Raw genomic sequence first — 21,773 nt, forward strand, 5'->3', positions numbered from 1 at the left:
TGAGATGATAATAAATATTTTTAAATTTCTCAAAGTATCTGTGATATTATCTAAAATACAAGATTATAAAAATTTATCCTTTTTTGTTAAACGGTTGGCAGTTCTTTCTTATTCTATTAGATGAAATTTTATTTATTTATTTTGAAATTTTTTATATTTATTTATATAGTTATATTTATTATATATTTAAATCATATATTTTTTTAATCAGATTATATATATTTATCTTAACTAAAAAATATGTATTTATTTTCGAATAAATACTAAAAGAAAGTATAATTTAAATATATTTTTTCAAATATTTAAAATATTTTATAATTAGATAATTTTTTATTTTTTTACAATATATATTAAGAATGTAAAAATATTGCGAAACGTATTTATAACTATTAGAGTCAGTATCTATCAAGAACTTATCTTCCTCATGAGAAGACGTCTTATCCATTCAAAATGAAGAGGAAAATAATGCTGGCTTTGGGTTTATAAACAAACGAATCAGATGCGAGGATTAGACTTTAACTGTCGACCAATGAACGGCTCAGATGCGGCGGAGGGAGACGCGGACGAATGTTTAGGGTTTAGGGTTTCTTCCACCATCTATAAAAGCGGCTGCCCATATTCACTTTCCTCGCCCTCGATCGCCGCTTCGGCTGACTTCTTCGTCGCCTTCGCCGCCAGCTCTCTCATTTGTATCCGTTTTTATTTTAGATTGTCTCCGCGGGTTACGATCTATCTCGAGCCGTGTTAGTTTGGATCAAGTGATGAGAAAACTGCAACAATTTGATGGAGATACCTCTCCATGATTCCTCGTATTTGAGTTTCCGATGGTGCCTCCTTACCTTTGTCGTCGGGTTTCAGATCGTATCTGTTGTGATTTGTATATTCAGTGATTTCGTTCGTGATTCTTGCCATTTCATTCAGATGGGACATGATGATATTAGTTGGTCCGTGTTTCTGATTACATGGTGACTGATACTCCTTTACCAATTCTGATCCCACAGAACTCGTTTATGGCTGCTAACTCTTCTTCTTTTTTCTGTTTATTTGCTTATTTTTCGCTTAGCAAATTTTCTCCGTTCTTCCTATTTGATGGTATGATGAATCTTGAAATGGAATCTTCGCATGTCAGACTTCAGAGATACCTCGAGTATCGATGAGAAGCCATTTCATTCTTCTGAGCCAGCTATTTCTTTTTCACCGCGACTCCATTAGAATTTGTCTTATGGATTTCTTATGCATTTTGAGGACACTGTTTATGTGCGTCGACCTGAGTTGGTTCTGCGTGCGAATTAGGCTACGTACAGAAAAAAAAAGAAATTATTCATTTTCTGCGCTCATTGATGATGATTTTATCAGTTAAGAGATCGGCAGATCACAAAATATTTTTTGAGGGACTGATTCATGTTCTTATTTGAAATTTATTTAAATAAGCCATTTTTTTTATTGAAGCCGATGTATCTGTCGACTTTTGTTGCAAGTTTGTAAGAAAGACCTTTCCCGTCTATAAAAAGGGGCTGCCGGCAAGCATTCTGCTCGGCCTCGATCACTGCGACGACTGAATTCGTTGTCGCCATCGCCGCCTTTCTGTCAGCTTCATCTAGTTTTCGTTTCGGTTGCCCCCTCAGGTTTCGATAGGTTTTCGATCTATCTCAAGGCATGTTTGTTCGGATCAAGTGATGAGGAAACTGCAACAATATGATGGGAATACTTCTCCATGATTCGTTGTATTTAAGTCTCTGATGATACGTCCTCGTTCGCTTTCGTATTGTGTTTGTTGTTGCTAGTGTTCTGGTTCTAGTAGATGCAGTGCTTCCGTTTACGATTCTTGTTATTGAAGGACATGATCGTAGAGTTGACAGGTCCATGTTTCTGATTACATTCCTTGCCATTTCTGATTACATGGTTTCGATGTTCTTCCTTCTTTTTTTTTTTCTTTTCCGTTGATTTGTTTTTTTTACTCGAGAAAATGTCTCCGTCCTTAATTTATGATATGCTATGACGAATCATGAAATATAATCTTCGCATGTCAGACTTCAGAGATGCCTCGAGTATCGATGAGAAGCCATTTCATTGTTCTGAGCAAACTGTTTTTATTCGATTTTTCTTCGTTTCCACTAATTCGTTATGCTACGATGAATTATGAAATGTAATCTTCGCATGTCAGACTTCAGAGGTACTCTCGAGTATCGATGAGAAGTCATTTCATTCTTCTGAGCAAGTTGTGTACTGCATCAGAATGTTTCGTATTGCATTTCTTAGCATGATCAATAAATCGATCAAACAGAACACCTCTTTTTGAATGATTAAATGCGAGTTGATTGCAGATTTCATGGACAAATATGAGGGGGCTGACTCATCTTGACTCATTTTGTATACAATTATGTGTACAATTTTTCTATAGCATATTAATTTATTTTTAATTTGATAATAAATCTGGTATTCCTTAATGTGGACCTTTTGAATTAAACATCCTGAGTGCGAGCATGTCATCCTAGACACCGTAATTAATTACATTATGAGCAATCTTTATTCTATATGTTTTATGAAATAAATAAACTGTATCACCTTAATTTCTCCCTCTAGTTTGGAAAAGTCAGCTATTATAAGTTTTAGTGCCAAAGAATTCCATTGGTGTGACAACTTTCAAATTGCATATTTTGGTAACTTGTCCTCTAACAATTGCTTAGGACCATGCTCCTCGAGTATGACGGTGTCTTGTAAAGATTGGGATGGCACCAATCAAGTACAATGTTGTCTCGTAAAGATTTGTATGGTGTTAACCAAGTACATTTTTGTATGGTGTTAACCAAGTACAACGTTGTCTTGTAAAGTTCGGGACGACGTCGATCGAGTATAATGTCACCCCGTAAAGATCGGGATGATGTTGACCAAGTATAATGTTAAAGATTGAGACGATGTCAAGCGAGTATAGATGATGTCTTGCATTCCAGAAGTGAGGTTCGAGCTTGACCCAATTGGATGATGGCTTTCATTGCTCTAAGTATCAACGTGGGCAATCTTTTGCATTCGGGATTTGATTGAATTGTGTAGACCTCTCAGTCACGGTGTAAAGGTTTACAAATATTTTAGCACTAGAAGGATGGCCTGATGTCGCAAGATCAACCTTGACCAAGCAAATTGGTTGAACACTGAACGAGCGCCTCTTGACCCACTCAAGGTTCGGAGAACAACTCTCGCCTCCCTCGGAGCAATAGGCAAATGGCACCGTGATAATCCCGGGGCACTATTAGCGGTTGTTCACTGACCCGGGGTTATCGCCCTTTAGGATAGCCATCGCTTAACCTCCCATCTCCGTCGAGGCTTTCCTTGGCCTGACACACCAAGTCCAAGTTTTGTCTAGGATGATGCAAACCATCGTTCCTCTCGTTCCTCGCTTCGGGCAACTCTCGACGTTCCCACATGCCATAATGGGAGTTGTTGCCCCCTTCTCCCACGCAACCTCCACCCTCTCCTGGACCACCCTTGGTCCCTCAGTGACCTATGATAACGAACATTGCCTTATCGCTTGAAGGGTGATCGAATTAGAGGCCAATGCCCATGCATAGCACGCAAAGCCTTTGGCAGTCTTGAGCCCGATACACTATCGTTCAACTCAGTGGACTCTCTTCGGGCACAGTTACACTCAGTCAATCAACACTTATATGAGGTTCAATGAGAGTTTCATAAGTCCAAAGAAGAGCTTGGCGAGACCTCTTCATGAGGGTAGCCCTTCACATTGGAGATTCAGACAAGCTCGTCCCTCCTAGCTTTCGCCTCCCTATGCTCGTAGCCTATGACGGTGGCTTCGACCCTGACGAAGCATGTCGTTGCTTTTTAAGCCCGTTTTTCAAGCCCAGATGGCCCTATACGACACATCGGATGCCCTCATGTGTAAGGTGTTCCCCACCTCGCTTCGTGGCTCGACTCGTATGTGGTACAGTCGCCTTAGACCAACCTCGATCACCTCCTTCGACCAGTTGGCCAAAGAGTTCAAGCTCAACTTCTTGGCCAGTGTGCGATCGAAATCATCTGCAGCTCTGCTCCTCGGTCTCAGCCAAAAGGATGATTTCTTATTTCGTGACTCGTTTTACTACCGAAATCTGGGGGTTACTCGATGCTCATCCCTCTTTGATAATGTAAGAGTTCTTAATGGGACTTCGGCCTTCCGGATTTTGGTCGTTGGTCGAGCGACCGTCGATGACTATTTCTAAAATGCTTCAATGTACTAATCAATACGTAGCTGCCGAGACATTGATGGCGGGAAAGCACAAGGAGCATAAGAGGTCGCAAGTGGAACCGCCCTGGGGCAAGCCTTGGTATTGCCAAGGAGGATCGATCGGCCCGATGCATCTCTCTCGAGGCCCCCTCTCCGGCGTCTAAATTCCTCTAGGATGGAGATATTCCTACATATTAGGGAGAAGAGACTCTTGAAGGCCCCACGTGAGCTTAGAGATTGCTCAAAGTACTGTCGGTTTTATCGCAACTATAATCATGACACCGAGGAGTGTCGCGACTTGAAGAACCAGATTGAAGAGCTCATACGTCGGGGACACCTTGGTCACTATGTTAGAAGACCAGGCGAATTATCGCCACGCCCTTCGGGGTCCAGTAGAGAAGTAGATTGATGTGATCAGCAGCGGCCCAACATCAGGTGGGGATCGCATGGCGGGGTGAAAGGCTTACGACTAAGCAGTTGTTGAAAAATGATCGAGGCAACCGCAAGTGCCGGAGATCACCTTCCCGACAGGGGAAATTGAGTACCATGAGCATGACGATGCATTGGTCGGCTCAGCTAGAATCGCCTATGCTCGAGTTAAAAGGATCATAGTGGACATCGGGAGCTCCGTCGATGTTTTTTACTTCGACGCCTTCCGGAAGCTTGGCTTGACCAAGGTTGGCCTCACCCCAATGCAATCAGTGCTTATCGGATTTATAAGTGATTCCATTTCATCCCTCGACACCACCATCCTACCAGTCACCCTGGGAGAGGAGCCAAAGACCAAGACGGTCATAGTGACCTTCATGGTGGTGGAACTCTCCTCGGCGTACAATGCCATCCTGGGCCGACCAACCCTTAACAAGCTTAGGGCTGTCATCTCTACGTACCATCGGGCAATAAAGTTTCCAACCCGACCTGGGATCGGGGAAGCAAGGAGTGACCCTCAGGAATCCCAATAATATTACCTAGCGATCGTCACATTGCTCAAGAAGTCGACTAAAGGAGCACTTGGCCCGTCTACCCTGACTCGCCACGGTCTCCTTGGGGGAACCACTCAGCCTCCACCTTGCGGCTTCCGAGCATGCTGTCAATTCTGTCTTAACTCGGGATGACTCTGGGGTGCAACAACTAATCTACTACTTGAGACGCATCCTCAGCAGACCTGAGGTGCGATATCAACTGGTGGAGAGACTGACTTTAGCACTCATTTAGACAGCCAGGAAGCTACGACCTTACTTCCAAGCCCACCCGATCAAAGTAGTGATCGACCAACCACTGTGACAGATCTTATCCAAATTCGACGTGTCCGAATGAATGCTCAAGTGGTCAGTCGAGCTCGGGGAACTCGACATACATTATGTGCCGAGAACGACCATCAAGGCTTAGGCGGTCGACTTCATCTTGGAATTGACTCCCCTCGAAAGCAGTAACATCAAGCGTACCGAGCAACGGTAGAGCTTGCACGTCGACGGCTCGGCAAACACAAAAAGGGGTGGGGCCGACCTCGTCCTAAAAAGGCCCGACGGTTGGTCATTCAATCACGCACTCCGCTTCGGGTTCAAGCCCACTAACAATGAAGCCAAATACTAAGCACTCCTATTCGGGCTTAAACTAGCCCTCGAGCTCCAAGTCTAAGACATCGAGGTTTTCATCGTCTCCCAACTGGTTGTCGGCCACATCAATGGAGATTATGAGGCTCAAGACGTTACCATTTCAAAATACCTATCTAAGGCAAAGAAACTCGCTAGCTGCTTCCAACGCTTCGACATAACAAGGCCGCCACGGGCGCAGAACGCCCAAGTCGATGCCTTGGCAAAACTTGCCTCGGGTGATAGCATCGAATTGCCTCCGGAAGTCGAGCAGCTTCCCTACCGAACCATGGTGGCCAAAGAGGTGGCCACGACCGGTACAACCCCGACTTGGGTGGAAGAGATCCTCCGCTACAAAAGAGATGGGACACTGCCAGCCAACAAGGCGGCCTCCCAATGACTCCGATGTAGATAGGTGTGGTATTGCGAGACGAACAGACGGCTATATCGGAGGTCGTTCACCCAACCGCTCCTGCACTGCTTGAATCCCATGGAGGCCTAGACGGATTTAGTCGAGGTGAACGAAGGGATCTACGGGGAGCACATTGGCGGTCAGACGTTAGCCTTCAAAATCCTCCGACAAGGATATTACTGGCCAACCATGCGTCGAGATGCTGCGGCATACGTACATCGATGCTAGCAGTGTCAGAAGCATCCCCGAGCACATCATCAACCTGCAATTTCGCTAACCGCCCTAGACAGCACATGACCCTTTGCGTAATGGGGGATGAACCTCCTTGGCCCATTCTCATCGACCTCGGGGCAGCAAAAATTCCTCATCATCGGAGTGGATTACTTCACCAAATGGGTGGAGGCCGAGCTACTAGCATCTATCACCGAGAAGCAAGTAGAAGGGTTTATATGGAAGAACATTATTACTTGCTTCGGCATCCCTAAAGCCATCATCACTAACAACGACACACAATTCAACAATTGAAGGTTCAAAAGATTCTGCTCGGGCTATGGTATACAACTGAGGTTTAGCTCGGTAGCTCACCCCCAAACTAATGGCCTAGCCGAGATAACCAACCGGGCGATATTGGAAGGCCTGAAGAGAAGAGTCACGGGAGCTTAGAGCACCTGAGTTGATGAATTCCCAAGCATATTGTGGGCCTCCCGAACTATTAGTCATAGGTGCCCAACAAGCCAATCACGTGAGTGATGGCACGTGTGACTTGATACGGAATCTTTTTGCTTATTATATTTTGGCATTTATCACTTTATATTGACTATTGCATATATGCATGTATATATTGTGTTGTCCATGGATCTGTGCAATGAAAATCAGATCGTGATGAGAACATGATAATGAGACCGATTTGTCTTTAAACACAAATCCTAAATAATCCCGATCATAGGTTACTCGAGAGGGACATCGAGATAACCGGACAGACTGGTGTGCTGTATACCCGTCCATATGATGGATGCAGCTGGTCCCATAGCTACTCGTGTGGGGATACTAGGGATACAGTACAATGCTTATTGGAGAATGAGTTCACTGCTTGTTCCGCTTACGGAATGCTGGATGGTTGATGATACCTTATTGTCAGATAGCGATTCTGTAGTCTTAGTGGTGTATCTAGTCCTTAGACTTGAGAAACTAAGGATGTCCTGTATGAGTGCTTTATTTTTTGATACCAGACTTATATGTTTGAATGTCCCAGATTTAGTATAGTCGTCATCGGGAGTGGTAGTAAACCTTATGAGGGCTATTGAGTGTCGATAGAGGATCATTCACTCTCGGTGTCATGAGAGGAATATCTCATGTGTTTTTGCTCAGACAAATCCCTAACTAGGGTCATTCAGTTTGAGAGAGAAAGAATTCTCCGGGAGAATCTGATTAGAGTGAGACACGAGTAGAAACCATATGGGTCTGACAGCACCATGTCAAATATACGATCTCTGAGATATTAGATGGATGAGGGATTATAGGTACACGGTAAATGAGGACAGACAGGTCCAATGGATTGGATTCCCCTATATCGTCTGGGGACTGCGGCGTAGTGGCCTAGTAAATCCGCAATCGATGAGTCAAGTGAATTATTATGGAGATAATAATTCACTAAGCCAGAAGGAGTTTTGACATGTATGACTCAAGACTAGCTCGATATTGAGCCTAGAGGGTCACACACATATGGTAGGCATTGCGATGAGTGGAGGTTCGGATATGAGATATCCGTCGGAGCCTCTATCTTATTGGATATCCAATAAGCCCCTGAATTATTGAATCTCATGGACGAGATCCAATAAGAGCCCATGAGAGATTATTGGACAGAGATCCACTAATCTAAGAGGCTTGAGTGGTTGGATGAAGATCTAATACCCAATAGGGGAGGATCTATTAGGGTTAAGTTGATATGAGACCTCTATAAATAGGAGGGATTCAATGATTAATAGGTTAAAGCTTTTGCTTGCCTCTATATCAAGGATGTCCTGTATGAGTGCTCTATTTTTTGATACAATACTTATAGGTTTGGATGTCTCAAATATAGTGCAATCGATCATCAAGAGTGGTAGTCAACTTTACGAGGGCTATTAAGTGTCGATAGAGGATCATCCACTCTCGATATCATGAGAAGAATATCCCATGTGTTTTTGCTCATACAAATCCCGGGCCAGGATTATTCGGATTAAGAGAAAAAGAGTTCTCCGGGTGAATCCGATTAGAGTGAGACTCGAGTAGAAACCGTATGGGTCTGACAGCACCATGCCCAATATACGATCTTTGGGATATTAGATGGATGAGGGACTATAGGTACACAATAACTGAGAACAGACAGGTCAAATGGATTGGATTCCCCTGTATTGTTTGGGGATTGCGGCGTAGTGGCCTGGTACATCCGTAGTCGATGAGTCGAGTGAATTATTATGGAGATAATAATTGACTAAGCCAGAATGAGTTCTGATAGGTATGACTCACGACCAGCTCGATATTGGGTCTAGAGGGTCACACACATATGGTAGGCATTGCGATGAGTAGAGGTTTGGATATGAGATATCCGCCGGAGTCTCTATCTTATTGGATATCCAATAAGCCCTTGAACTATTAGATCTCATGGACGAGATCTAATAAGAGCCCATGAGAGATTATTGGATAGAGATCCACTAATCTAAGAGGCTTGGGTAGTTGGATAAAGATCTAATACGCAATATGGGAGAATCTATTAGGGTTAAGTTGACAAGGGACCTCTATAAATATGAGGGATTCAGTGGTTCATAGGCTAGAGCTTTTGCTTGCCTCTCCTATTCTCCTCCCCCTCTCCACCTCAGAGTAGGAATGGAGTTTTGAGGAGCATTGTCGCAACCCTGCTATGTGGATCACCGCTAGAGAGGAGGGCGCTTGACCTCCTTCACCCTCTCCTAGAGATCTGCAGGGAAACAAGGATATACAATCTCCATAGGTAACATAATCTATTCTATATGCAGTTTTAAGTTTTGCGGATTTTTACGCACCAATCTTCGCACGACGACGAACATCTCTTTGAGAATAGGGGATTTTGTTTTCTGTTCTTCCGCTACACATGTGATGTCGCCCCCAAAGATTTCCCAACACGAACAACACCAAAGACTACCACAGAAGAATCACCTTTCAGATTGACGTTCGGTATCGAGGCGGTGCATCCACCTGAGGTAGTATTTCCGACACCCCGGGTTGAAAACTTCAATGATGTCACATCAAAAAATGAGCTCCGAGCCAGTCTCGATCTCATCAAAGAACGAAGAGCCGACACACGCCTCCAAGCCCTCTCTTATAGAAGAGTCAGCGCAAGGCTTTACAACCGAAGGGTGCAAGGCCAATAAAGCTCGGCGACTTAGTCCTACGGAAGGCCAACGTCAGCGACCTGACTCACTCCCGAGGCAAGCTGGCTCCGAGTTGGGAAGGCCCTTATTGGGTAGCAGCGGTAGTTCGGGATGGTACTTATTGCTTAGCGACACGGGAAGGACGACAATTGTCGAGGACACAACACATATCAAATTTGAAGAAGTTCTATGTTTGAAAAGTCTGTTGAGTAAAAGCCCTGTCGTCAAAGAGAAGAGGAAAAAACATGCACCTCGCAAGATTGGGAAAAAGAGTTTCATTGATAAAGAAATATTACATTACCCGACTGGTCGTGGCATACAAGATAAAATAGCACCAAATTGGCCATGAAAAGGAAAAAGACAAGGGGGACACAGCCTAAGCCTCGGGAAGATTTGTGCTGTCGTCAAAAGGGACTTCGTCGGGCATCTCCACGCTGTTGTCTTCAGGTAGGCAGGAGAAGGGATCTTCATCAACTGAAGGTTAGGAAACTAAGCTTGAAACCGAAACACGACGACTCGATATCTGTATTCATATGTGACTTGCCTCGACCTTTACAGCCCGAGCTGAAACCCGCGAGACTCCTTGTATTCTTCTATGAGATTTTTGTTCTTTGCAAGAGCGGCTTGGGTTTCCTCCATGAGAGCCTCCTCGGCCTTCTTTGTCGACGCTCGAGCCGCCTCCAGGCTATGAGACATGTCCAACAGTTCACCTTCCATTGAGTGAACCCGCCCGCCTGACTCCTTCAATTGCTCCTGGAGACCTGCCTGCTGTTGCCTGACATTCTCAACTTCCAACATCAACCGTGCAACCGCCCCCTCCAGGTCGATCGCCCGCTACTCAGCCACTGCAACAGCCTCCAGCACCACCCCTGCTTTCAGTTCTTCGATTTGGCCACGGAGCTCGACAGTCTGATCGCCCAGGCTGTTGATTATCTGACCAGTGTCATGCACTCGGTCTACGAGCGCCATATAATAGTGTTGGTTATGCGCAAAGTTCCCTGGTCGGTCCGAGTCCCCCATAGACGGTGTAGCGGGATGACGAGGATGAGGAGCTGAAGAGGCATGGGGCATCCCCCTCAGTTGCTTGAGGTTCACCATATCTGCTCTGGAAATCAAAGAGTTGTTAGTAACGTCAAATGACTACAAAGCGGCTAGTAAAAGGGGATTGGCCCGAGCCGTACCCTGGGGTGCCAGACTAAGACAGACCTCGACCAACTACTCCTCGGTCATCTCCCTAACAACCCGAGAGGTAGAGAGAATCTCCTTCAAGCACCCAAGCTGCTCGCACTCGTTGTTAGACAACTTGGGGAAGCTATTATTGATCACCCAAGCATATCATTAGAGGCTAAACCCCACCCTCCACTACAACTACCAAAAAAGTAATGACTTTTTCACTCTTTATTATCAGAAGGCTCCCCTCTCACCCTAAACCACCGTGGGATGATAGAAAATAGCCGCTCGACCCTTTGGAAAGATAGAAGCAGGACATAAAAAGGGATCAGGTCGAAGTAATAGCTGCTCTATGACATTCTTCGAGGAAAGCCACCATATACCTCCATGAGTTCGGGGCCATATGAAATGGTGAGATCTGCCACTAGGAGAAGCAAGCCTCGATCACCGGGTGTAAAGGGAACCTGAGCCTAGCCTCAAGGGCATCAAGAGTTAGACCAAACCCATCCGGGAACAGGTCATAGGCCCATTATCCGGACCGAGGGGTGTGTAGCTCATATTCATTCGGGATATTCTAACGATCCCTGACGCGGTTGAGCAATGCCGTAGTCATGACGGAATCAAAGTTGTGCAGGGATTTCATGACTTCCAGGGCTCGAGTGGTCTTCTCACTCACAGGAGATGCCCCACCCGACGACGGGTCACTACTCGAGATCGACGCTACAACCTCGGATCCCGACCTACCGGATGACAAAGAAGAGAAAGAGGAAGAAGAGGAAGAGGAGGAAGGGGACATCTTGACTGACCTGATATATATGTATATGTATATGTATATGTATATGTATATATACATGTATATATATACATACATACATGTATGTATGTATATATATATAAACAAGACGACGTCGCGTCACCTCAATGATGTTGCTGCTCGTGGGAGAAGGAAAAGGCGATGTCGTCGAGGCGATACGATGTCATCTTTTATAAAAAAATATAAATATATATAATCTTATATATACATGTATATGTATATATGTGTATATGTATATGTATATGTATATATATTTATGTATATATTTATATGTATATACATATGTATATACATGAGAGACAATCATAGTGTGCAGTTATAATCAAGGTATGTAATTTTGAATAATATCATCTGGTACGAACGGTATGGACCGTTCGTTACTGGCCGAAACGTAATATATATATGTATGTATATATATATATATATATTTATATGTATATATATATATATGTATATGTATATGTATATATATATATAATTTATATAAATATTTTTATAAAAGATGACATCGTGTCGTATTTTTTGACGACGTCGTCGAGACGACGCAACGTCACCTTTTATATGAATATTTATATATAAACGAGACGACGTCACGTCGCGTCGCCTCAACGATGTCGCCCCACATGGGAGAAGGAAAAGACGATGTCGTCGAAGTGATGTGATATCGTCTTTTATAAAAAAATATAAAAATATATATATATATATATCGAACGATATACCACTCGATATATACACTATCATACTATATCGAGCGAACGTCGAAACTTCGGTATGGTACGATATTTTAATTTTTTATTACAATATCATACGGTATTATTGTATTTCGAAACTCTGCAATTGAGTTAGATATCTCTTTCAATAAAATTGGCGTTTTTATGCAAGAGGATGCCATTTAGGCTTAAGATTTGAACTGCTTGATAGCAGGTGCAATCTCGTTACCACGAATAGGCATAGCCTTCGATTTGTTGTGGGTGGCATCGTGCGTTATGACAGTCACACTACACCGCTGTTGACAATTATTCTCTGGCCAATGATTCGAATGGCATCTCGAAACACTGAATCGTTGAATGATTCGGTGGATCAATATCATTAGTCGAGCTGATGAATCAATTCGTTAGATAATGTACTTAATATATCAAGAAAATAATTATTACACATCATATTAAGAATATAAATATATATAGTAACTTTCTTTCTCTTTTTTGCTTATAATAAACATTCATATAGTTCAAATAGTCTAATTATAATAAAATAGATCGGTGAGGTTGATTTTGTTTTTTTATTAGGCTGATCAATCTTAATCTGGATTCGTATTTATTCGACTAAACTCATAACTCTTAAAGAGTCTAAGATTCGTATGCTTGATTAAGATTATGACTCTATGCTTATATTTTTGTCTGGATTGTGACTCCTAATTTATGTAATCAACATACATTCGGATTACATGGAAAAGTCCCATAATACTAATATCTTTAATTCTAAATACGAATTAATAATAATAATTGCATGAGTTCAGTGGTGAGGACAAGTTTTGGCAATTATTAGTATCGGATTGTGTTCAAAATAAAAGCATAACATTCGAATAATGCAAAAAATAAACAATAAATAATGAAACAGAATAATACAAAAGAAATCAGAATTAACCTAATCTGGTTATGATTCCGACAAAGATCTTATTTCGGCTGTGTGGAAATAAGATCTGTTTGTAGATACCATACGAGTGTCCTGAAATTGAGATCGAATCGATCCATCAGACCAAGAAAAAAAATAGGAATAATATCTTAATATCTGATTTCATTATTATTTTATTCATCATCATATATATATATATATATATATATAAATATATATTGTGAAAATGTTGAATTTACCAATCGGATCACCAGATGAGTTGAACGCTGGTACAGTTAGTGGACCCATCGATCCGCTAAGTACGGTGAGAAGGACTCGTGTATGAACGCTGGTCGTATTTGGAAGCGCATTATGTGACTTCCCCATGCAAGGGTGGCCTGCTTTGCTCTGCTTCTCCCTCCTTAAAGCTTGCGCCCTCCCTTCTCCGCCATCCCCAACATCAAAAATCACGCACACAAACAGAGAGAGAGAGAGAGAGAGAGAGAGAATGGAGAAGGCGATCGAGAGACAGAGGGTTCTCCTCCACCACCTCCGACCTTCGCCTTCCGCCGATCCCCCCAGCATCTCGGTACCTTCTTCTAATCCTCCGTTGATCTGCTTGGGTCGAGGCAAATTAGGGTTTAGATGCTCGGATCCGTTCCGATCTCCGCTCTTTTGGTGCTTTTGTGCGCGCGAGCGGGGGTTCGGTGCGTCTTATGTGGGCTTTTTCTTGTTTGTTTGTGTCTTTTTCTTGACAGACCGCCGTCTGTTCTGCCAGTGGGAGCGCGAAGGATCGGAGTTCTTGCTTCGGCGATGATGTCGTTATCGTGGCGTGAGTCCTCCTATCCGTTCTCTGCATTTCTGGCTTTCTGTTTCATCTGTTATGTGCCGTTGTTTGAAAGAGGGAGAAAATGAAGGTGTGTGTGTTTTGGCTGGTTTTCTCATGTGTGACGTCGGGAAGCTCGTTGAGTTAAGAACAGTGAATAGTTAACTCGATGGTTTTGTTAACGGATTTCTATCTTCATGAATTTCTTCTCCACCTTTCATCTCGGAAACCCCTCTTCTTAGGGGTTCCCGCACCTTCGTCTTGGTAGGGCTCCTTGCGCTAAATGATATCCCTTGGTTGATTCTGTAGTAATTGTAGATTTATTTTTTTATGCCATTCCGTTTCTAAATTAAAGTATAATTTTGAAAAAAAAATCAACAATAGTTATGATTTTGAAGCGATAATGCCACTGAATTGACATGCAGCACCAAAACGTATAAGGATTAGCTATTGGAAAAGATGCAAAATCCACGACTTTCTTGCATATTAAACATGAGTCATGCAACAAAGAATTATTTTAGCTACATGATGAGATGAGTTTCCATTTCTTGCATATTATGTTTCTTTGGTTCTAAAAACAAGTGTCAGGGCACCTCTGTGGACCTCCTTTTGCAGGATAATATGTGCAAGTTGACTGTTTGCATGTTATGTATGTTGGGCCAATAACCTGACGATTTGTATGGGGTAAATATGTGCAAGATGAGGATTTTGTATGGATTAAGGCCTGTAGAAACAAAACTGTACGTGGGCATGTCCGGTGAATGGTGGTAACAAGAAAACCTTCTCCAAGGATTTCAAGATTTTTCCTCCTTTAATCTCAAAAGTACCTAGGGGAATACTTCTGCATTTTCTTTCTTCTCTTATGTCCCCATGAATGGTTGAGATAGGATGGTCATGCCACTTTGATTGAGATTTATGAATCTTGAAAACTTTGACTGGTGCACACCAAGAAATCAGGAATTCAGAGATTTAAGATTGGTTTATCCTAATGCAGTTCTGTGTTGACTGTTGATAGATTTTCATCAACCATATTTCCCAGCAAATAAAAAATTTTCTCTGGCAAGGGAAGCAGAGTCAATCTGTCAATCAAGAAATTGGAATGGTTCTAGCATTCTACCACTAGCTGTCTTTAAAATTCAACTCTCACATCCTATTGTATGGCTTTGGAGGTTTTTGGTATTCTTTTGTGTTGGATCTCTAGTAATTGTCGCCTGTAGCTTAATCTCTTATATTTGTTGTGTAAGATAGTGCTTGTCGAACTGCTCTTTGCAAGGCCAGAAAAGGGGGATTTAAGGATACATATCCTGATGACCTGCTAGCTCCTGTTCTTAAGGTTAATTCTTTTTTGCTTTGTTCTTTTCCTTCACATAGAAATTTCTGTATGGAATAAATTAAAAAAAGATAAAAGATAAAATGCCTTCTCTTGGAGCTTTTTATTAATTTGGTTATGGCTTATATTTATGGGAGCTTCCACATTTTGTTCTATAGGCATTGTTGGATAAGACTCGGTTGAACCCAAGTGAAGTTGGTGATATTATTGTTGGCACAGTCTTGGCACCCGGATCTCAAAGGGCAATTGAGTGCAGGATGGGAGCATTTTATGCTGGATTTCCTGGTTGGTTGACTTCCCTTGACTTTGCAACGGTCATAGCTTATTCATTTTTTTCTTCTTTTACATTTTGTTTTTTTTTCATGAATAACAGATACGGTTCCACTCAGAACTGTAAACAGACAATGTTCTTCTGGTCTTCAGGCTGTTGCTGATATTGCAGCTGCTATAAAAGCTGGTTTTTATGATTTTGGTATGGTTTTCTGTGGGTTGACTGGTTCTGTAAATTTCTGGCTGATCCTCTGGCTATATTAGGTCTTTCTTACTTATGCAGGCATTGGTGCTGGGGTGGAATCAATGACTGTAGATCCAGTCAGATGGGATTGGCCTGCTAATCCCAATGTATAACTTATGTTATATTGTCAATTGAAATTTTCTTGCTGTAGTGCTGCAGTTATAGTTTCATAGTTAATTTGAATGTAAAAAATCCTAAGATCCTTTTGCATCAAAAATCTACTTTATATTCCTCAGGCTCAGTTATTTGCACAAGCCCGAGACTGTTTACTTCCAATGGGCATTACATCTGAGAATGTGGCTGAACGTTATGGCATAACAAGACAGGAGCAAGATCAGGCTGCTGTGAGATTTGTGGCTATTGATTTTATCCCTAAAAGAGATTGCATTTGTAAATATTTTTTGTTCAAAATTTCTAATGCCTCTCATTTTGTTTAGGTTGAATCTCATAGGAAGGCAGCTGCAGCAGTAGCCGCTGGTAAATTTAAAGAAGAAATCATTCCTGTTGTTACAAAGGTACTTAAAGCATGAGAGACACCCTTTGTTTGTTATGGTTCTTACTTGTTTGTAGCAGTTCCAGAACTATACGGAATAAAAACCAGGAATATGAAATAAATAGCAATGATATTAAGGGAAATAATGGCCAACTGTTCAATGGGTTTCTTAACAACATGGTGATGCAATGATAACCATTAAACCCTTACCAGAGATATTAGGGACAAATTTTTTTGACAAGTTAAACAGAAACAAATCACTAGAAATCTTGATGTGCTCTTTCGTCTGCTGCAAACAATTTCTTTGTTGGGTTGTCTTTTGATGTTATTTCTCTTCAGAACTTTGATCCTGCGATATTACCTTTTGAAGGTTGTAGACCCCAAAACTGGAGAGCACAAGCAAGTGACAGTTTCTGCAGATGATGGAATTCGTCCAGATACATCAATTTCAGTTCTTTCAAAACTTAAACCGGCTTTCAAGAAGGATGGGACAACAACTGCTGGTGAGAAGCAAATAGTTTGTGAATTTTGGTTCCTTGGCTAAATCATTGATGATGCATATTGAAGTTCTTTTTCACTTGTGCAGGCAATTCTAGTCAGGTGACTGATGGTGCTGCAGCAGTCCTCCTCATGAGAAGGGATGCAGCAATGAAAAAGGGGCTCCCGGTACTTGGTGTATTCAGGTTGTTTATATATTGTTGCACACTGTTGAACTTTTAATATGCTTGGTTTTTTGTTTGTCTAAGTTGGTTAGTTACTTTACCATAGGGAAGGAAAAATACTAAATTCCCTGGGCTATATAAAGCTCTCAATTTATACTCATGATCTAGTGAACATGATATCTGAACGTCAGTCTTAATGATACCTATGCTATCTGTCTGATTCTGTGCATTTCAATTACCAACAGATATTATGACTGTCAGTTCAACACAATATGCGTGTGAAACTCACCATCAGCTGATGCCTTTTATGCTATTTTGTTGTTTATTTATTGGGTAGTTAGTAATAGATGAAATGTATTTTGTTTGGTCATATATGCAATATCTCCTTTGGAACATTATGAACATGTTATGCATATCTGTGGATGGATAGAAGGCAGCCTGCCAGATACCACAGAGGGTGAGGATTTACAAGTCCTCTTTCCATTGTTTTGTTTTATGAATCTATAAACATGAAACAAAATTATCATTATATATGCACTTAGTGAGATCTGAACACCTACTGCTACAATGGATAAAAGTAAATGCTATCATTCCACTACTTTTTGTTTCTTTTTTTCATTAGCTTGATAAATGGAGCCAAATATTTTTTACCACTCTTTTGCTGCTCGTAAATCATTTGAATTTCTTTTGAAAAGCTTCAAGCTCAACAATCCGACTATATACATGATTCAACATCCTCTTAATGGAGACTCCTGGGATCAATTATAAATTATTTTATCTGATTCCATTTCAATGATGCATAAGAGTAGCTATTCATTTAGAAGCTTAGAGCACATTCTATGTCTATACATGTCTAAGATTTTCTTTCCGCAGGTTTTATCTTGTCTTCTTAGGTTCACCAAATGGGTACAACCAGTTCATAAAATAATTGTTAGCAGTTATCATGGTGCACATATTTGTATTTTTATGTCTACTACAAATCTGACTTGGTATTCTAGAACGTCATAGTCACATCTTAAATACTATGGGTGCGTCTAGGGTCCTATTTCCTTTACTTTTATATTATTTTCTTAGGTGTACCTAATGGTTACAATCACTTCATAAAATGGATTTTAACAAATATCTTGGTGCATTTTATTTTCTTTTTTGAAAAGTTTTTTCATTTAATTTTAGGTACCCTTTTGTAGTTTAAGGAACTACGTATCGCTGGGCTACCTATACCATACAATGGTTCCTATTTGCTCATCAACTTATGCTTGCCCATGAAGCATCCATATAGTAGCTATTTGACATTAATTGCATTAAACTATTTTCATCTATGTTTTAACAACTTAATGGTTGATCTTATGAATTACAGAAAACATGGTAATTTTGAAATTAACTGTTTCACTAGCACCAACTAATTTCCTGTAAAATATCGCTTGCTTATTTGGACAGGAATATCTAATTTCATCATTCTGAACATGTGAATCATTATTCTTATTTTTTGAAGTACCCTACATCTGACCTAACCGTTTGGAATGGTGCAATTTTTGAATGAGCAGGAGTTTCGTTGCAGTTGGAGTGGAACCTAACGTAATGGGAATTGGTCCTGTGGCTGCAATTCCTGCTGCAGTGAAGGCTGCTGGTCTTCAGCTTGATGACATTGACCTTTTTGAGATAAATGAGGTAGTAGTCTAGGGCCAACATTTTCTGTTGAATCCTACAGCAAGGGATAAAGAGAACAAACATTTTTTCTTTTTCTAGGCTTTTGCTTCTCAATATGTTTATTGCTGCAAAAAGCTGAAGTTAGACCCTGCAAAAGTAAATGTCAATGGAGGTGCTATGGCTCTTGGTCATCCGTTGGGTTGCACAGGTATTTTTGCAACTGATAAACCCATATTGTCAGTAAAATTTATTTTTGTAAAAAAATTGATTACTCCTAGACATTGAAATTTTAAATTGATAGATAAGATCATTTAGGTTTTAACACTTCCCTTTATTTGTTGGCTAGTGGAAGGTTTAGTATATAACTATATATAACATGTGCAATTTGAATTAAATAAGGAGGAAACTCATGGGTTCTGCAGATAATAACACCTGGCATTCTACTCTGATGCCATGTTAAAATATTGACCAGTAAGCAAAAAATACAAGATGTTGATTATATCCATAATAAAATATGCCAACACATTGACTTTATTAGCAAGGGTAGAATTTATGCAATAGCCAAATGAAGATGTGTCTTGTTGAATGGAAAGCTTATGATCAACCAATGAAGCATTTTGTAGAATTAATTCTGCTGGACTTTTTGATATTTGTTTTTATCATCAAAGTATGTCAACTAAATATATAATCAAACATCAAATTTAATGAAATTGCTATTGAAAATCTGAAACAGTTTCTTCTTTGAACAAGGTTAAGGGTCAAATTGCATTTGTAACTTGTGTATGGATGACAAAGCAAATTTCTGTTACTCTCGTATTAGTTACCAATTTATATTACTTTCCCATTCGTGAAAAGATTTTGCTGCTGTTATTGGAGAAAGTTCTTTCCAAAGTCTAGATTATTTTATGAAAATTTCTAAAACTGCAAATGATCATCAATCATTTTCCTATACCTAATGTTCCATGTTTCTTGGATTTTTTTTTTTCGATTCATGGGTTATAACCTTATCTTTGTACTTTAAATTCATTCTGATTCTGTGTCTCCTGCACATTATCGGCTATTGAGACATTCTTTGTTACGGGCTATGAAATTTATTTAGCAGCTGAAGTTATGACTGAACCATGAGTTCCATGCCCATAATTGGGCTATTGATTCAGCACAGCATGATGAATCTGAATATTTTCTAGACTATGATCTTGCGCAAAATTATGCTTGTCTCTTACTGGTATTTGGATCAGCTCAATTTGAAATATTAAAGAAACCAAGTATTCTGATGGCAAATAAATTCAGTCCATGAATCTCATTTGGTAAATGTTCATTTAACGCATAATTAATTTCTACTATAAAATACAGATCCCATGACTCGGAAACAGAATACTACAGATAATTAGGTATTGCTTTTCCTACACTATCAGAGGAGATTGAAATCACATGTCCTCTAATTCGTTGACAGTAAATTTCGTAGGATATCCTATTGATCAGAAACTTAATTAAAATGGAATAGCTCTTTTTCCTTGGAATTCTAGTTTATTTTAATTATATGTTCTTGACTTGTTATGAGTGCTGAACATTGCTATCTCTGTAACGATACATAACATGTTCATTTTGTGGGAATTCTAGTTATTTTTAATTATATAAATTTGTTATGAAAGCTGAACATTTCTATCTCCAAAAAGATATATATAACCTGAAACCTTTCTTTCCTTGTTGTAGGTGCCCGATGTGTGAGTACTCTTCTATATGAAATGAAGCGAAGAGGCAAGGACTGCAGGTTTGGAGTCATTTCTATGTGCATAGGTGACACACTCGCATCACAGTTCATGTGCCCTTATCGACGTCTATTCTTGAAGCAATTCATCTCATCATTTCATGCTGTGTCGCAGGGTCGGGTATGGGGGCTGCGGCTGTTTTCGAGCGTGGAGATGGTGTGGATCAACTCAGCAATGCGAGGCAGGTCATCTCCAACAACTAGTTGTCCAAGGATGCATTCGCAATCCTGTGTTGCTTTATCTCATCGATGACCAACAATTATGCCAATAAGCTCATCTGAATCATACCCAAGCATCACTCGGAATTGCCTTGAGAATTAGAATGATTCTTGGATAATAAGCCAATTCGACAATGTTAATTTTGTCTTTGCAATGAGACTGAGTTCATGCTAGAACATTTATCTGTGCCACCTCAGATTGTCACTCATGTTTGGAATTTCTTTTCTAGTCCAGTTGTGTGTTGATTCGGTTATCTTTGGCCAAATTACAATCATTTTTTTGGTGTTAGCTATATAAAAGAAATATAGTACAAAACAATTGAAATTAGTTTTTGGATATTTATCTCCGGTCATATGCTGTGCTCTCAGTATGCTTAAAATTTGTATTTCTGTAGTTGACTTTACATATCATCCCTTGCTAATCTAGAAATATCATACTTGCCTCTTCGAACTTTTAATATATATATATATATATATATATATATATATATTTTTTCTTCAAATAATTAAATCCTTGATATATTCAATGTTCACATTTTGCATCCACCAATAAATTCAGATTAATCTGCCAACGAATTTATAAACGAAAATTTAAATATTTAATATATATATCATCGCTTTACTGTTATTTGAATTTTGTTTTTTGAACTTAAATTTAGCGGGCCAAATGGAAAGAAAGAAATAATTTATGAATTATATACATAAACGAATTTTTAAGAATATTAACATTTCAACGTCATCGTGTTGCCGGAGAAATGATGATGAACTATAATAATGTAAATATATGATCTTATCTCATCAATACCAACTTTATTTAATAGGGACACATGAGATAATTCATATGATGAGAGCTTATATACTAGAATTGATATGAGCCTTATACTAGGAGAAAGAATATACTAGGCGGAAAGGTATTTGCAAGTTTTAAAAACATATATAATAATGTCCTCCAAAATTTAATATATAAATCGATGAACAATAATTATCTTGAATCAAAGGACATATAATAATAATAATATTATTATTAAATTAATCAAAGTACCCTTTAATATTCTCATAGTGCCAATAAAAACAAGTACAAATATGATGGGTGCGCCGAGTCGTGGTCAG

At 40.1% G+C, this 21,773-nt stretch overlaps 1 protein-coding gene and 6 non-coding genes across 7 annotated transcripts; all 7 read left to right on the forward strand.

The window, feature by feature from the left end:
* Positions 1-751: 751 nt before the first annotated feature.
* On the forward strand, positions 752-832 carry LOC135628030 (small nucleolar RNA Z199). Its single transcript, XR_010492756.1, has one exon. It is a non-coding gene; the product is annotated as a small nucleolar RNA Z199 (small nucleolar RNA).
* A 91-nt stretch (positions 833-923) lies between these two features.
* LOC135628028 (small nucleolar RNA SNORD18) lies at positions 924-997 on the forward strand. Its single transcript, XR_010492754.1, has one exon. It is a non-coding gene; the product is annotated as a small nucleolar RNA SNORD18 (small nucleolar RNA).
* A 90-nt stretch (positions 998-1,087) lies between these two features.
* LOC135628035 (small nucleolar RNA R64/Z200 family) lies at positions 1,088-1,185 on the forward strand. The gene has a single exon (XR_010492761.1). It is a non-coding gene; the product is annotated as a small nucleolar RNA R64/Z200 family (small nucleolar RNA).
* A 481-nt stretch (positions 1,186-1,666) lies between these two features.
* LOC135628029 (small nucleolar RNA Z199) lies at positions 1,667-1,745 on the forward strand. Its single transcript, XR_010492755.1, has one exon. It is a non-coding gene; the product is annotated as a small nucleolar RNA Z199 (small nucleolar RNA).
* Positions 1,746-1,987: 242 nt separating this feature from the next.
* On the forward strand, positions 1,988-2,086 carry LOC135628033 (small nucleolar RNA R64/Z200 family). The gene has a single exon (XR_010492759.1). It is a non-coding gene; the product is annotated as a small nucleolar RNA R64/Z200 family (small nucleolar RNA).
* Positions 2,087-2,121: 35 nt separating this feature from the next.
* On the forward strand, positions 2,122-2,221 carry LOC135628034 (small nucleolar RNA R64/Z200 family). Its single transcript, XR_010492760.1, has one exon. It is a non-coding gene; the product is annotated as a small nucleolar RNA R64/Z200 family (small nucleolar RNA).
* Positions 2,222-13,570: 11,349 nt separating this feature from the next.
* On the forward strand, positions 13,571-20,982 carry LOC135627481 (3-ketoacyl-CoA thiolase 2, peroxisomal-like). The gene is made up of 14 exons (XM_065133594.1): positions 13,571-13,793; positions 13,963-14,036; positions 15,279-15,363; positions 15,519-15,645; positions 15,734-15,832; positions 15,914-15,981; positions 16,111-16,218; positions 16,312-16,389; positions 16,738-16,870; positions 16,954-17,050; positions 18,574-18,697; positions 18,776-18,884; positions 20,390-20,473; positions 20,560-20,982. The coding sequence occupies exons 1-14, from the start codon at positions 13,590-13,592 to the stop codon at positions 20,646-20,648; spliced, it is 1,479 nt and encodes a 492-aa protein (XP_064989666.1). The 5' UTR covers positions 13,571-13,589; the 3' UTR covers positions 20,649-20,982.
* The last annotated feature ends 791 nt before the right edge of the window (positions 20,983-21,773 follow it).

Source organism: Musa acuminata, chromosome BXJ2-11 (genome assembly GCF_036884655.1).
Source record: "Musa acuminata AAA Group cultivar baxijiao chromosome BXJ2-11, Cavendish_Baxijiao_AAA, whole genome shotgun sequence".
NCBI classification, from domain to species: domain Eukaryota; kingdom Viridiplantae; phylum Streptophyta; class Magnoliopsida; order Zingiberales; family Musaceae; genus Musa; species Musa acuminata.